This window comes from Cryptomeria japonica, chromosome 4 (assembly GCF_030272615.1).
Source record: "Cryptomeria japonica chromosome 4, Sugi_1.0, whole genome shotgun sequence".
Classification (NCBI taxonomy): domain Eukaryota; kingdom Viridiplantae; phylum Streptophyta; class Pinopsida; order Cupressales; family Cupressaceae; genus Cryptomeria; species Cryptomeria japonica.
Window position 1 is genome coordinate 260676989 of NC_081408.1, and position 17277 is coordinate 260694265.

The window sequence follows — 17277 nt, forward strand, 5'->3', positions numbered from 1 at the left end:
CTGTTATATACTGTGATAACTCAAGTGATATTAATATTTCCAAGAATCTAGTACTATATTCTAAATAAAGCATGTATCAATAAAGTATCATTTCTTGAGGGAGAAAGTTAGTGATGAAGAAGTCGGATTAGATTATGTATCTACAAAGGATCAGATTGCAGATATCTTCACTAATCCCTTTCTTGCAGATACATTTATCTATTTGAGAGATAAGTTAGGGGTATCTTCCCCTCTGATAAGAACTAGATGCATGGAGATGCATCAATCCAATGGATTTTAGAGCCTTACCCTTTTATCTAGGTTCATGAGTTGGTGTTGCTACTCAATTGGAGTAGTTAGTGTGTGATTCAAATGATCAGTTATTAGTTTATCCTAAGGGGGATATTTTCCCTCTTAGAGGAAGAGATTATTTGGTTTGGGGAAAGAAGCATGATTTGTATTCTATTTTTGGCATTTCTATCAAAGGGGGAGAGAAGCATGTGAAAAATTGCCTTATCTTTGGAGCTTTGTGTTCATAATCTTAGGGGGAGTTTGTTGGATATTTTTGGTTTTGATTCATTCCTTTACATTAATTTTTTTCACATTCATATGTTTCCATCAATGCCAAAGGGGAAGATTATTGGATATCATTGTTGCTAGGATATGTTGTTGTCATTGATGTCAGCATATTCCTGTGTTTGATGTTTCAGTGATTGCATTGAGTTAATCTAGTTGGCTTATCTATTTGGGATGCTAAATCAACTCAATATATTTCATTATTTATTCATTCCATAATGCTATGTGGTGATTTGGTTGAGTTGTCGATTCTAGTATGAAGAATGTTCTTTTGTGTTGAGTGTTGCAGTGTTCTAGTATTTGATCCATTGTGCTCTAGTATGATCATACCTTCAATGGTATATTTGGAAGAGTGTTTTGATGTTCATGTGTATCTACATTTCAGATGGTTTGTGACTTGGTACTCCACAAGTTATCTTTCTAGTCCAAATTATTGTTGATGAGTGTTCTTGTGTATTAGCATGTTGATCAATGCAGATTTGTATAAGTGGTGTTGGTGTAGCTATTGCAGATGGTTATAATGTGATTTTTGGTGTTTCCTAATCATTTCCTCTTTTTTTTGTGTTCCTCATTGATCCTTGTGCGTGGTATTGGTGATTTTATTGATCAAGTGATATTTTTCGTGTTATGCGGTATTTTTGGTGGTGTAGCGTGTTGCGCTTGATCTTGACTAGATTTCCAGTGGTGATCCATGTTTGGAGATTTAATTTAGGTCCATGCTATGAAATCTATGACATTGTATTGGTCGAGTGGTTTACTTATGTAACATATGACATAATTTTATAATTGAGGGTTGAAGGTTTGGTTGACCTTGTAGTCAAGGTTGATGAATTGTATAAATAGGTGTTATATTTTTTTTATTTGGATGTCATCATGGCATCTCCATTATCAGAGAGTGGTGTATGTGTGCATAAGGTAATTAGTCCTTCGCTATGGTGTATTGAGCAAATATTGTTGCATGGTAGATAAATGAGCTTAATCAGAACTATTCATGTAAATTGGATTGTAGTCCGAATATTTTGAGCAATGAGCTCTAGGCAGTGTGCTTGAATGCATGTGGATTCTCCATTGTAATATTTACACATACGACTTCAGAGTATCATCTTATTGTGGGTAGGTTCCTACCGTGATTTTTCCCTTAACTAGGATTTCCAAGTCAAAATCTTGGTTTTATGTATGTTGTTGTTATTCTCTTTATCCTTATTCTTGCTACAGTTGATTGAAATCTGAGATTGCGCTTAATTTTTTTAATCCAATGAAAACTTATTCATACCTCCTCTCTCATTTTTCCTCCATTATTGTTACCAACAAGAAAATCATTTTCCTCCCAATATTGATAAACATTAATTAGGGATGGTGGACAAGATGTAAGAGGAGCCACTTCAAGAACATCAAATTAAAATACTCCAAGTTCCAAATGAGGATCATTCTCTAATGACGAGTATCTTTTTTTGTCACTAGGAGCTAGGGTTAATGATTTTGATAAATATGAGGATAAATCATGATTAATATCAATAAGATCACACATATCATCAAAGTCATTAGAATCAACATTGTTAGCATGAGCAATATCATCATCTAGATAAATAAAAATAGGATCTCTAATACAAAAACAAATTGAACCATCATTTTTCTTAACCATTTTTAATCTTGGTGATTTGAGTTGAACTTCATCCCTAGGGTTGTGAAAAGGCTAGACAAATGGATTCAATTAAATATTTTCTGTCTTCAAGGAGAAAATATTTTGGGAATCAATCTTACGAGCCTTGGCATGATGTCTTTGTCAGTGTTCTTTCACACAAAGGTTCCTTTTTAGTGTTATCCTAGGGTTGCAAAGGTCGAGGATCAGTTGGCATGGGATTATTTTATTATCTTAAAGGAGGAGGAATGAGAGAAACCCCATTAGGTTGAGGTATAGATGTTGCTAAGTGCTTTCCTTTGCAAGATGTAGGAGGTGGAACTGAGGCATATTTAAGAGGATGACACTTTTAGGCTTAAGAGGTTCAGGTTGTTTACGCCAAAAGTAATTGGGGGTCAATATTTTGTGCTTCATTGTGTGTTGGTAGAGGCTTAGATTAATTATTATGATAAAGCTATTATGAGGGAATTTCAAATATTTATGAATTCTAGAAGGGATAGCTTCCATGGAAGAGAGACAAGGATGTCCAAACTTCACACAAAATTAATTTGATGTCGGAATAATAGAAAAAGTCACATCTAAGTAGTTAGTACCAACCTCAACAAGAAGGGTGATAGAACTAATAGTAGGAAAAAAGAAACCATCATACATCTTGACCATAATATCATATTTATCATATGTTACTTGATGCAATTGTAAGATATAGATATGTTGTTCAATAATCACATTCACCATACACACTGGATCAATGAACAGCCCTTGTGAGAGTTTGTCTTTGATCTTAACAATGACATACAATGGGACATTAGCTAGAACAATACTCTCACTAGGATCAAAAGTACTGGATAGACCCTTAGGAGGTATATGTTTATCAACAAGATTCACAACATTGTTAGATTCTACACCGAGGTCATCAGGAGAAAAGGAAAGAGACTAAGACTCAACAATATTGGTAGAGTGAGAAGGAAAAGGATTAGTGAAAATTTCAAGATTTTGATTATGAGGAGCTACAAACTTGTTTCCTTTTTCATTCATACTAGCTATAGATATTACATTATTACCAATGAAGTCTTGAATCTTATTCCTGAACTTGTAACATTTTTTGTTATCATGGCCAAGTTGATGGTGATATTAATAAAAGTATTTGGCATCATGGTAGCGTGGCAATGGTTTATAAGTGTCAATTGGCTTTATGGGAGGAAGTTTCAACACATTAGCATTTATCAACCTTGACATTATACTATGCAAAGACTTAGAAAGAGGAGTTAATTTTTTCTTAAGTATTTGGATAAAGGTACCAGACCTGATATCATAATTGCTACTTCAGTGTTGATGTTGTTTTTTATCTTGATGTAACCTTTGTTGGATTTAAACTTCACAAATTATTGTTGAGAACCCTCACTTTTATCAACTAAATCCATTGAAGATGATGATTCAAATTGACTCACTTGAAGCTAATAATTATGAAGCGCTACACACAAATGTGTAAAGGAAGTAAACTCAAAAACTAGAAGTTTACCTCTAATGTCTCTTTGTGAATTAGTAATAAAAATTATTTGAACATCATGATCAGGCACTTGATAAGTAATTTGAGAATGAAAATGTTTATATATCTCTAAAATTAGTCACCTTTTTATTAACTCCTTTAATACAATGAATCAAATCAGTCAGTAAATTTAGGACCAATATTATTTCAAAACTGTTGAATGAAATAATTAGTTAATTATTGAAAACAAGTAATATAATAAGAAGACAAAGAGAAATACCATTGCAAATCTTTATTCCGAAAGGTTATAGTAAACATTTTAGCCATAAGTATTTGGTCATGAGAAAAATCACTACACAAAGTTTAAAATATCTTCACATGAGTCATGGGGTCACCCTTTCCATTATACATCTCCAATTGAGGGACTTCAATATGTTTAGGGGGAACTTCTCCCATACAATTTCACTGGATATTGGGCTCACTACATCAAATGTGGGACCTTCAAACTTGGATTGAGCAATAGAAACCAATTTATGTCGTCAAGATTTAATGGTTTGGGATAAGTTATTGATGGTTGCTTCAATGGATGGATTGAAATTGAACATATTGGATTGTGATGGAGGAATAATATTGTTATATGTAGGTGGACGTTGAGAATTAGGAGGTAGAAAATTGTAGTATGTTGGTATTGGGTAGGGTTGTGAGACAAATGGAAGACTCATAGAAGAAGGTATGTAATAATATCGATTAATAGGATTACCCCCATGACTACCATGTGTAGGATTAACATTTTGTGTTGATTTATTCATGATGGAAGATGTAAATGTAGGCACACTAGGCAAGAATATAGGCATAGGCATAGAATGATTGATTTGACTAGTGGGATGAGAGTGACCAAGGACTTCGGCATAACTTTTAGTTGGCATTATATTAGTGTAAACAATATGAGCAAGGCCATGCAAGAAATTAACATCAATTTTATCACTTTGTACTATTGTTTTTAATCATCTAGGAAAAAGGATTGCCTCACTTTTTGGATATTGTTGACTAATCCATTGTTGAAGATTTTTGAATTCATTGTCAATTTTCTCTAATTGGTCAATAGTAACCCTAGTTAGTGATTTAGCCACGTCATAATAAGTATGTGAAGAATTGGGATAAATGATGTCATTTGTTGGATTAGAGGAAACATCAACATTCTCATGGAACAAGTTATCTAATAGAAGCTCCATATCCTTAGTGTTTAACCCTTGGGAAGTCCTAAGTACACAAATTTATCTCATTGGAATATTTTATGTAGGACTAATGGTGAAAAAACTAATGCACAAAGAAGGCAAATCTGAATGCCAAAATTGAAAACTATGATTAAGCAATTCAATTTGTTACTGAAATGGGTGATTAACTGGGAAATTAAATAATGTGAATTATGAGTTTGAACAATAAAATCTTTTAAATCATAATATAACTTGTCATAATAATCAAATATGAAAATATACTTGAAAAATTATGGAACCCATAAGTTAATTTTAGAACAATAAATTAGGATTTTTGTGAATTCAACCTCTAAATTTATGTAATTCAATTGGAAATAAGAACTATGAGTGCAAATTTGAATTTTAAAATGCAACAAAATCAAATTTGAGACAAGAAATTAGAATTAAGCATGAAGTATGTTGAGTTCACCAAAATATAATGGTGTGAAAATTAGGAATTAGGGTTTCACTAAGTAAATCCGCTAAATAACCCAATTAACACTACATTGAAAGAGGGTTGAACCCAAACATATTCTAATTGGATTCACTGGTTATTATTGGTTATCCTCTTTCTTAGTTGAATTTAGAATATAATTGTGAAATTATGGTATAAGTATGAATCATTGATATAAATTATCTAAAATAGACTGCCACCGATATCCCATAGGCCCACAAACTAAGGTCTGGGGAAAAGATAATGTTTAGAACCTATTCCCAAAAGTTTAACCTAATTTTTTAGGACTAGGTACCATAGATCTACCCTGGTGCATTGGATTTTCTACCATCAAAAGCTGAATTTTTTCCTAATTGTTGACTATGATGCAATTCTTGAGTTCAACTCTTCTACCTATTCCCTACACACAAAAATATAGGAAATAGGTTGGGAATAAGTGTTTATCTTAGGTAAAACTACGGTTTTTGAATTAACCATGATATTGAATTAACAAATGCAATGAAAGACTGTAATAAAATACTTTCCTTTTGAGGAAAAGGTTGAAATGATTGAAAAAAAATGTATACCTTGATGAAGTTTTCTTCAAGACCTTCACACAAATATTTTAGGGTTTTGTGTAGAATTTCATCATTAAACATTTATTATGAATGCCATCTTCAATACTTGAACTTGAATTCACTTCTACTCCAATGCTTGATGAATGATTGATTGCCTGTTCACTTAAATTTTGCCAAAGTCTAATTGAGATCATAGATGATTGATTAGATTAAGTTAGAGTTTTAAATGATAGGGATAGACCTCATTTTATACTTGATTTCTCAAAAACAAATTAATTTTCTGGAATAGGCCTACACGGGATCAAGTTTCCCACTCAAATGAGATGACCCTTGTAGGGCCCAAAAATATGTCCTGATTAGGAGGACCAAGGCACTACATGTCGTGGTCCTAATTTAGGACCAAGGCACCCAATGCCTTGGTCCTGAAAAAATCAGGACTCGACATGAAGGGGAAGAAGAGAAAATGATGAAAATGTAGGATTGATAGGGAGTGAGAGTAGAATCAGCATAGTCACTAGGCATCGAAAGCCAAAATGCTAAATTGAGGCCTAGGTAATGACAAAATTTTAGGTGAGTACAATTAGTGATGCTACAATTATGAAAACACCACACCTCCTTGAGTTGTGAAATCTCTAAAATCTCTGGAAAACCTATCTATGAACCAAGTCTTGGAGTTGAATACTGAAAATCTTTGAAGCTTGTAATTAGACATGGCCTTTTTGGTAGTGCTATTAGAAAGAGATCATTCTAGAGTTACATTGGGCCTATTGATGGAGGACATGCTGAGAATCCTTGCTCTTGATGCTAGTTTGGTAAGTCATTGCTTTGGAAAGCTTCAAGCTCAGTTAATTGGGAAAATCAAATGTGGCCTCCATGGTTTTTCTTCTCTCAACATTAGTGATGGGGTTGTGCGATGATTTGTCCAATGAAACATAGTGGACATGGGATTCAATATGAGGCCCTATAATTACAAATATTTCTTCATCATATTGAGGTGCTTCTCCAAGAGCCTCCATTCAAATTCTATAGGAGGGTCCTTAGTGTGCGTTGTTTTTTGCAACTAAATGTTTTCAGGTTTCTTTCTTATTTTTCTTATACTGTTCCTTTCTTTTGTAGAATAAGATAGAACTTCCCTACATTTGGTAATGAAAAAATGTATCCATAGTCTCTTTAGTGGAGGAAAGCTTAATGATTAATTCTTGTGGAGAATACACTAGCACTTTGTATCAAAAAACCCCTTTTGCATACTATAATACAACTATCATGATAAGCTTTAGTAAACTTATCTTATAATCAATATAATGATAGTAACTTAGAATCTCATAACATGTAGAGATCTTAATTTCTATAATATATCAACCTTGCACTTTTAGTTATGCTTGTTCATGAAAAATGAATTTATAGAAAATATAAACTATCAATTTCTAAAGAAATTTGAATTTTATACAAATATTTAAGAGCAAAACATTGGTAAAAACTCTAGCTCCTTAAAATTAAGTGAGCCAAGAGTTATAAGGGTTGACATGATATGGGTTATAATAAATCTAATAGAAACTATAATTGCAAAATGTACATTCTTGTATCATATTTACCATGTTTAGAAGATGATAACTTGAGCACTTTAGTCCTAGCAAGTCATGTGATGGAATGTTTGGCATAAGCCTTAAGTTATATAATGGATGATATCAATGTTAATAACCATGAGTTTATATAGTCTATTAAGAACATACAAGTCACATCATGAGGAAAAATTAAGAGCATGCATGAAAATTGGTCCTTGTTGCTTCTCATACAATCACCAAAAATTAATAGAAATAAAATTTAATGTATAGCTGAATAGGCCTAAAAAATTAAACATTTTTCTATGCTATTTAAAATAGAAATATAAACAAATAAATAATAATTAATAAATTATTGAGAGAAATTGGATAATAATGTTATATATAAATCTTCCATCGTGGAGAGAGGGTTCTTGAATTTTGATGAGACACAACATTTTTCTTTAAATTCCATATAGATTGCTTGAATTCACATGAGCACTTTTAGGTTTTATAATGAAAATTATTTGAACAACTAGAGGTAAGTTCCATTAGGCATACCAAATTGATAGGATGAAATTTAAATGAAAGAGTTTAAATATCAAGAAATAACATATCAAACTTCAAATATTATTACACACTATCCTCTACTAGAAATGAAAGTTGGGTTACAATAAAATAATGAAATGAAACCAAAAGCTAATATATCTTGACAACCAGATATACCTACAAACGATAGAATTTCTATTGCTCTCTTTGATAGCATTTACTTGCTCCAAATTGGTATTGATGGATTTGATCTCAATTTATAGACTTTTTATGAAGGATATGAATGACTAGGATTAAATATTGGATTGTGTGCTTGCCCCTATTCGTGGTGAAATTGATTTGGAGAGGTGGTAGATATTACCTATTTTGATTTAGGTAGTTAGCTACTTATACAATTTATTTGAGTAGTTGAATAATTTTTATTGATGATTTAATCAACTAATAAAGTGATTTGATTGAGTCGTTACCTAAATTGATCCTTTTAGTTAACTATGTTGGTTGACCAAACTTTTCTTGATATCATGAGATAACCCTACAACCCAGCCCAATGACCCAACCATACCTTGCATCAGTTTACTAGTTAACTATGAGGTGCAAATAATTTTTTTGATAAATTATTTGTTTATAATAGTCTTTAGGATTTATTCTAATATTTAAATATTTGTAAGAAAATAATTATTTAAATAAATTAAATAACATAGATTGTTTAATCAATTTTCTTTTGATAAAATAGATTAATAAGATAAGGTAAAACATTTTAATAGAGGAATTGATATGTTGTTTGATGTCCAAATATAATCAAATTGTACAAAATATAACTAGCAAGAATCTCAATATATGACCTTTCATAGCTTAATAAATCATTTGATTTACTTCTCACCAATATTTATGTTGAAAAATACCCTCATTTCCTATGTTTACCTTCTAAAAGCCAAATAATTTTATGTAATTTTTATGAATGTCATGAATCTATATATATTAATAAAACTATTAAATACCTTTAGCACAAAATAGATTTAATTTCTATTCATGTTATCTATAATATATATTTCTTTCCTCAATCACTTTCATATATTTTTCTAAGAATTTGCTTAGCAGCAAAAGAACAACATCATTCTTTTTTAGTCAAGAGGAGTTCAGAGTTTAGCCCAATGATTTGGAGTTTAGCTCTTTACAAGTCTAATCTCCTCTATAACCTCTCAAATGATATACAATAGACCTTCACTAACAGCAATGATAAATCAGAAATTGCACCCATAACCTGAAGTATCTAAAACAAACCTATACCAAATAAGCTAATCCACAACCACAACATACTTATCGACAAGGTTAAATACGCTAGCTTCCTCCTTAATATTAAGAATTATATAAACTAACTCACGAAACACTTAATCACAGGAATTCACAACGGACAAGGTTAGAGTCTTGCAATCTGTAAATTTAGAGTGATTCGAGAGAAGTTTCCCAGTCAGTGCGTACTGGTGTCCATTTGGGACATTTAGGGCTGAGATAAGAGGCTGTGACTCTTGAATTAAGGAGCTCGACTATTGGATCGAACTTGACACAGCGGGGTGCCTTGTATTGATTGATAGATGCCCCTCGGCTAAGGGCATAATCCATCAATTCGTCAAATGTCCCACTTTCTACTATTTTTATCTCCAGAGGGCCGATGGATTTGTCAGCAGCTCTACCTTGTCTGTACACCGAATTTAAACTCTCCTCAACGGTGAGACAACACTGCTGCAAAACCTCAGCAGGCACTTCAGAAGTGTTGAGCTCCCAGAAGAGAACGTAATGCCCCGGAATGCTAGATACGTCTGCGTAGCTGGTGTACTCCATCACTCGAGCCCCATAGCTCTCCAGATGCTCAGTTGCCTTGTTCACCGCGTTCTGCAGCTCCACTTCGTCAGTTTTGTCCGAGTCAATGCTTAACATTACATTTTTACGGCACAAAAAGTGAAACTGCGGCGCAGAGTTGTGGAAGCCGGTCACCCTGAGCACGTCTCCCACTCTGTAACGATACAACCCTGCATCGCAACAAGAAAAAATAATATGTTGATGAATAAGACGCACAAATCTAACTTCGTGAATCAATCATGAATTGTTGGGCATAGAACATGTTCACAAAATCATTATATATAACCCTTTTGTTTCCCTGACATTTTACCTGCGTATGTGGTTACAACAAGCTCATATTCTTCCCCGACTTTGACGTCGGCGAGCTCCACTAGCTGTGGATGTTCGGAAGACTGTGTCGGATTGCTGGTGTTTTCATTGCGATTGTCGCGGCGGAGAGGAAGGAATTCGAAGTAGGCCATGTTGGGCAAGATAGTGTAAGACACTTCCCAAGGTTTACTGAGTGGGTTCAGATTGAGGCCGAAATAACACTCGGAGGAGGCGTACATCGTGCACAACTGAGGGAGTCTGCCGCTATAGAAATCGAGGGTGGGAATGTACTGAGCCATTGCGCCTGTCACGATCACTTCCAGGTACTTTATATTTGGCCAGATCCGCTTGATTATTCCCTCCCATGACTTCTTTGAGCACTCACGCTCCATGAGATCTGCTAGCTCAGGATTGGAGCTCAATATGTTCATTACGGCCTTTCTTACTGAAGGATCGCTCACGTCTTCCTCGCTCACGCTTCCCATTCGAATGTCATGGCAAATTGAGCGCCAGTGCTGTTCCAGGAAACTTATGGCTCTGAGCAAGCCCGAGGCGAAGACGGCTCCTGCTCTGAGAACTTGTTTGTTTTGGGCAAGGCCGCAGAGAAGTTGAGCGTACATGCTCTGGTGTGAATCGGGGCACAAAATGGCCTCCATGGGGCTGGTGTAGACATTGTAGGGATCAAAAGGCTTTTCTCTGAAGTGCCGGCTCTTATAGTAGCTCGTTAGAACTGGCCGAGCTACTAATCCGCCAGGAGTCCTGGTTTCAGATTTGATGAAGAGGAAGTACATACCTTTTCCCTTGTCCAGCCCCTTTATGTACCTGCCACACACCATTTCCCAACTTTAAATCCTGTCCCTTTAATTGGAATCAAACATATATGTATCTAATGTAAGAATTGAGGGAGAAAACACTGACTGGTTCATGACAGGCATGAGAAGGCTGTAAAGAAGCGTTCTCCGGTCCAACTCCTCTTCGATTGTGGGCATCAGCTTGCGTTCTCCAGCAGATGTTCCAGAGCTGTTATGGAAAATCAGACCGCAGACAATGAATTCTGAATTAAACTGCCACTAGAAACATTGGAGTAACATATAAAGCCGTCTGATTCACGTAACGTTTGCATGCCTACCGAAATATTAAAATTTTGCTCTTTATTTACCTGGTGAGAAATTCGGAGACGGGATAAGATGAAAGAATAGGAGCCTTATCCCCATTAGCGATTCGCACAATATCAGGCTGCAGATCCTCATATGTAATGACGGGCAAGAGTGCTTTGAAAGAGTCCCTATCAGTGCAACCATTGAGGTCATAGCGCTTCAGATATTCCGTATGAGCATTCCTCGTCAAAATCTCAGAAAGCACTTGAACCTGCACTTGGTCAGTATGCTTGGTGACATTCTCAATAAAGTCCAGAGCTTTCCTATCACCATCACTAAGGATCCCAGTTCTCTCACTATGCATGGCTTCAGACATCTTTTTCTTAAAACAAAATTTAAACTATAGCTAATGAAATCCGGAAGGAAACGAGAATATCAGGCAAACAAGCCAGCTAGACTTTAGATTCCAATCCTACAGTTGGATAATGTGTGAGTAAGGCGTAGTAAGAGGGCTGTATTTATAGGTGTATTGAGGGCAGGAAATGGCATTAGTCCAAACCGCCCTTGGGCACTTGCCAAATTCCTACGACAACGCATTCGCTGACAGTACACTATGGACAACTGTGTTTAAATTTGACTACCATTAAACATAGAAGGCTTTTCCAAATATTAGAATTTAGATCAGATAAGTGAAAATTTGACCTTTCCTCTTAAAACTATATATTACAACCTATTATGTTTTCTTGTGTTACTCAAAATTAAACGATTTTACTTTTTCAAATTTAAGTGCTTTACTCAAAGTTGGATAGTAATAATGGTTCTATATTCATGAGAATTTTTTATGTGATTAAAGTTTATTTAGTTTAAATCAAATAAAATTTAAAATGTGAAATATATTTATCTTTGATAATTATAATTTCAAGTATTTATATTTCATATTAAAAAGTATTAATAAATATGGATATTTATTTAGTTTTTTCAAAATAAACGTAAATTAATATACATTTCTTTGAAAAAAATTAATGAAAAGGTGTTAATAGATATTAAGTTTCAATTATTGATATTTAATATCTTAAAAAGATAATAAATATCGATAATATAATAATTTATAATAATAACTATGAAATCTTTAAAACAAATTGCATACATTCTAATCATCATTTATATTATAATTTATATCTATAAATAATAATTATAAAATAAATTATAACAATTGTCAACAATACTAATCTTAGAATCTTAATATTCATTTAAAAAATAAAAAATGAAATAAACTTTCTATATAAGTTTTGTCATATAATAAATTAAATAATTATTTATGCACATTATATTTTATAGAAGAATATTTACACTATTGTTTATGCTATCATTCTCACATATTAGTATAATTATTTTAAATTCATTCAAATATAAGTCTTAAGACATGTATGTTTAGACAAATCTCTAATGATTTACATTTCTTCATAATTTTAGATAAAATTAATTTAACATAGATCTTTATGTGTTTATTAGGTTTCTGTAAAAATAGAAAAAAATGAGATATAATGAATATTTGGAATGTAAATCATTAATAAGATTTTTAGGATATTTTTCTATTAAATAGAATTTATTTTGTTGCTAATACTTATGAATATGTATGTATGCATGTATGAAATACATAACATAATAACAGATGGATATAAATTATGTATTATGAATAATACAATGAAAATATATCTCAATCTTATTCTAAGGAATGATAATAGGACAATAAGAAATACAAATATATGTTGATCAATATTTTTCTTTTGTTTAGTGAATGGAGAGAGATAATTAGTTGATTAAATATAAATATAGTTATAGACAAGTTTTAAATATATTCTTGAAGAATGTTAATGTTGAAGATTTTGTACTTCATAAAGGAGGAATGATTTTAATCCAGAAAGAATTTGGTATATTAAAATATTTTCTAGAACAATATGTAAGGTGATTTGAGGAAAAAAAATTCTTATGCGCATCTATTCTTGAGGACTAAATTAAAAAAATAGTGGAATAGTATGTGCATTTGTAAGTTCTAATAAACACCTCTAGTTTATTGTTACCTCAAATTTGTATTTTCCATGTGACACTTACATACAATAGTATAACTATAAACCTTGCTTATTTCTACTAGGAATTCTATGCAGCTATTTTTGGATATATATGTATATCACTTATTATTCCTATTATACCAACCAAAGGAATTTTATGCACCTATATTAGACCCAAAACAATTTTTGTCTATAGAAAGACACATTAAATTCTTAGAACAAAAAACATAGAAGAGTTGTACAAAAATCTCATCACATATAAAGATTTAATTTAAAAGTACTCAAATATATCTTAACCCAAAAACCATTGACACATCAACTCTAATAGAAAATATCTTTAATAATAGATAGCATACTTAGAGTATACATATTTATATAAATTATAATATTGAGTCTCTTAGATAGGGTTATGACATTATAAAAAAGTTTCCAAAAGTTGATTTTATGAAACTTGGGTAGGATTGTATTGACCTTGCATGATATTGTTGTGGCAACCATTTTCTTTATCAATTCTATTTGAATTGAAATAATTAAGTGTCTCCATGATTAGGAGGCTACCATTTAATAGAAGAATATATGATGTACAAACTTAAGCTACATAAAATCACATGCACATTCTAAACATTCCACGCAAAAAAATTGTGAATGATTTTAAACTCTCAGTATCTATCCAAATCACATTAAACAAGAACTTTCCTTTCCTCTATTACTAAAGTAATATATTGGATGACATTTTTCTTATTTAAAAACTCATTATACTTGTCACATAACATAATTATGACAATAAAACATTATACTTGTTATATTTTTAAAATAATCTTATAAATATTAAGTTTAAAATAGGATCAATATTTGCAAATAAGTCCAACATAAACACAATTATATTATTATTTACCTTATAGATAAATATTAATTTTTTTCTTGATATATACCTATAAATAAAGTATTACAATATGTTCAAATCAATCAATTTCAATTAATTTTTAATAGAAATGAATCTAATAATTTTCGAAAAGGTTAATGAAACAAGCAATAAAGAAAATTCAATAATAAAAAATAGTTAATGAAATGTAAAAAATATAAATATAGAGAGGTATAGTATTGTTTAAAAGTAAAAGATAATATATTAAAAATTAAATATATTTTTTAAGATTTCATGATTTGAAAGTAATTGAATTATATATTGAGAATTAAATTTAAAACATTATATACAATTTTTATAATATTAATAAATAGACACACACACACACACACACACATATATATAGCAGTGTTGGCAACCAAGCAATCTAGATAGTGAGACATCCATACATAGTGACTCATAAAGTGAGTCCAAAGATAATCGACAATCCAACCATCTAGATTAACAAGACACTAAAACCAGTATATGAACACGATGACCATAAGGCAATACTCTATAACTCCCAGTTTGTAGAAATTCGAGCCCTATCTCATTTTTGAGATAGGTTTCAGTCCTATCATCATGGACGGCATCATGGACGGCTTAAATCACACACATTAAGATTTGACTTTTAGACTTAAAAGTGTACAACACACAGAGTTGACTGATATTCTCTAAACTTAATATGTTGCTTAGTGTGTGTGGTTTAAGACTGGTCATCATTATCCATATTTTCAATAGTTCAATTGTTCGAAAAATAAAGATAAATTATAATAATGTTTGAAAACTTATTACATTTAAAAGTAAAATTAAAATTGTTATATTAGAGATATTAGTTCTAGATAAAATGTGTATAGTAACTTTTAGGTCGTCCAGAATAGAAGACAAAATTGTTAATTGTAAAAAAAAATCTCTGGACAGAAAGCTTTATTATATGTCTGTGAAGAGAGAAACGTCAAGGAAGGTGTTTTCAGATCTGCGTGGCGTAAGCGCACGTTGCAGAGTTATTCCAATAAGATGAAGGTTTGGTTACATTGTCAGCAAGGACGACGATGAAAATTCAATGCTCGTGCTAAGACTGACGAATGAAGGATGGATCCGCACATGATTGACCGCTATGAGCAAACAAGGCATGCAATACGACGTTAGAAAGTCCCATTTAGATTAAAGATCTTCTTTTCATATCTCTTTCATAATCTTTTCCTCCCATGGAAGAAAAAACAGAACCGATAGGCGATTCATAACGAACGACAGGATAATTTCTACGTTGGTGGCCAACAAGTGTTGGCCTGTCTCTAGGGAGCGAGACGTTTAACTATTACTCACATTCCAACTCTATCGGCTAGTCTGAAACTATAGAGCCGGCCCTTTGTATGAACCTATGGTTTATGACTAGATACTAGTGAATGTTGTTTTATCGTGACTGTAAAATTTTGACTGATGTTTATGTTTTGGGTGAGGAGAGTACGGAGTAAATATAGAATGGAGGTGATCAACATCATTTAGATATAAATGTCGACACGGAAGATCTCTCTAAATCATGTCATTGTAGCTTTAACAAGGAAGATGGCCCTACAAATTATTGAGAGCTGTCATATTACATGCCATGGTTGGAACTTCTTGTAGACGAGGATCATGATATATTAAACAAGAAAAACTAATTTTATGATGTAATGATTAACAAATGCTTGGGGAGATTTGCTTACAGCATTCTTATGATCAGATTCCCATTATTTGGCCACTTACGATATTGTCATCAATATAGTGTATTACATAAGAAGCACGTAAGCTTCTAGCAGTCTGCCATTATAATGTAATTTTCTTTGCGAAATCAGTATTATCCGACAGAGGGAATGAGTAGACTGAAACATATTTAGATGCTTTGTCCACCACATCAATGTTTTCTAAGGATGCCTTGTACTGTTAGTTCATTTAGAGGGCGAAGTAGATGGTCGCAACATAAGGCTCTTGTCATCTAAACTATATTTAGAAAAATTATGCTTTTGTTTTTATTTTGTTTTATGTTTTTCTTAGAGATAGTAAAATAGGTTTTGAATGGATCTCAATTTTTTTTTTTTAAAAAGGACAACTAGCATAAGGAGAAAATCAGATGAAAACTAACAGATGACCAACAACAAAACAAAAGAGAGAACAAAGGGTCAACAGACCCAAAAACCTACTGAAGATTTTTTTAAATATTTTTGAAGCTTTGACATTCTTACGAATCACACCTTCATTAATGTTCAAATCATCATGAAAAATATGGGCTTGATCATTCTTACCTTTATGACGACCGTGGGTTCTAAGAAAGGGGCCAAGAATAAGTCATGTTTCCTTAATCAAATGTCAACTAATTTTATGAGCTTTGGTAAGACATTCTAACAGCTTCCTATCCAACAAACCATGATTTAAAAGATTACAATATTATAACTATTAATTACAAATTATATATATATATAAAGCCACTTTTTTTTAGAAAAATATTAATTCTTTCTTAATATTAAACATTGATCATTGGTATCTCTTTTCTAAGCTCATTAACTTCCTTGTTTCTAAATTTGGTAATTTTTCTTTCGCCGCCCCATTTCTTGAAAAGAGCCCTGCAAAGTCTTTAAAGTCTCAGTGATCTCTACCTCCAACTGATTGATATTCTGAGCAACTATATTAAAATCTCGGATCTCTTGCAGGGCTCTTTTCACCTTCCTCTTCAAATTAGCCCAAGTTCTCTTGCTAGGACCCAACGTCTCTTCATTGTCTTTTACCTTCTCAAGGTCTAACTCCACCACCAAGCTACCTTGGTAACCTTTTTCCATATTCATAACTATTGTGTTCATTCTCTTAGTTGTGGTCTTAATAACATTATGACTATGATACATATGATTGAATGGAGAAAATCTTTTATTCTTTTAATTTTCTTCTAAGGGCCGCAATCTTATTCTCATAGTCTTTTTTCAGAGTATCCAGACATTCAATAGTTTTGGTGAGGCACTGAATAACTAAAATTCCTCCGTCT

The 17277-nt window shown here is 32.3% G+C and overlaps 1 protein-coding gene across 1 annotated transcript; it reads right to left on the reverse strand.

Annotated features, from left to right (window-relative positions):
* Positions 1 to 9471: 9471 nt before the first annotated feature.
* Positions 9472 to 11670, reverse strand: LOC131065443 (indole-3-acetic acid-amido synthetase GH3.5-like). Its single transcript, XM_057999950.1, has 4 exons — positions 11357 to 11670; positions 11116 to 11217; positions 10199 to 11019; positions 9472 to 10058 (listed from the first exon to the last, which is right to left on the reverse strand). The coding sequence occupies exons 1-4, from the start codon at positions 11668 to 11670 to the stop codon at positions 9472 to 9474; spliced, it is 1824 nt and encodes a 607-aa protein (XP_057855933.1).
* Between the last annotated feature and the right edge of the window lie 5607 nt (positions 11671 to 17277).

Coding starts and splice junctions, on each gene's coding strand:
- LOC131065443 (XM_057999950.1), bottom strand. CDS start 11,670: ATGTCTGAAGCCATGCATAGTGAGAGAACTGGGATCCTTAGTGATGGT. Junction 11,218..11,356: donor GTCTCCGAATTTCTCACCAG/GTAAATAAAGAG, acceptor TTTCCATAACAG/CTCTGGAACATCTGCTGGAG. Junction 11,020..11,115: donor CTCATGCCTGTCATGAACCA/GTCAGTGTTTTC, acceptor GGTGTGTGGCAG/GTACATAAAGGGGCTGGACA.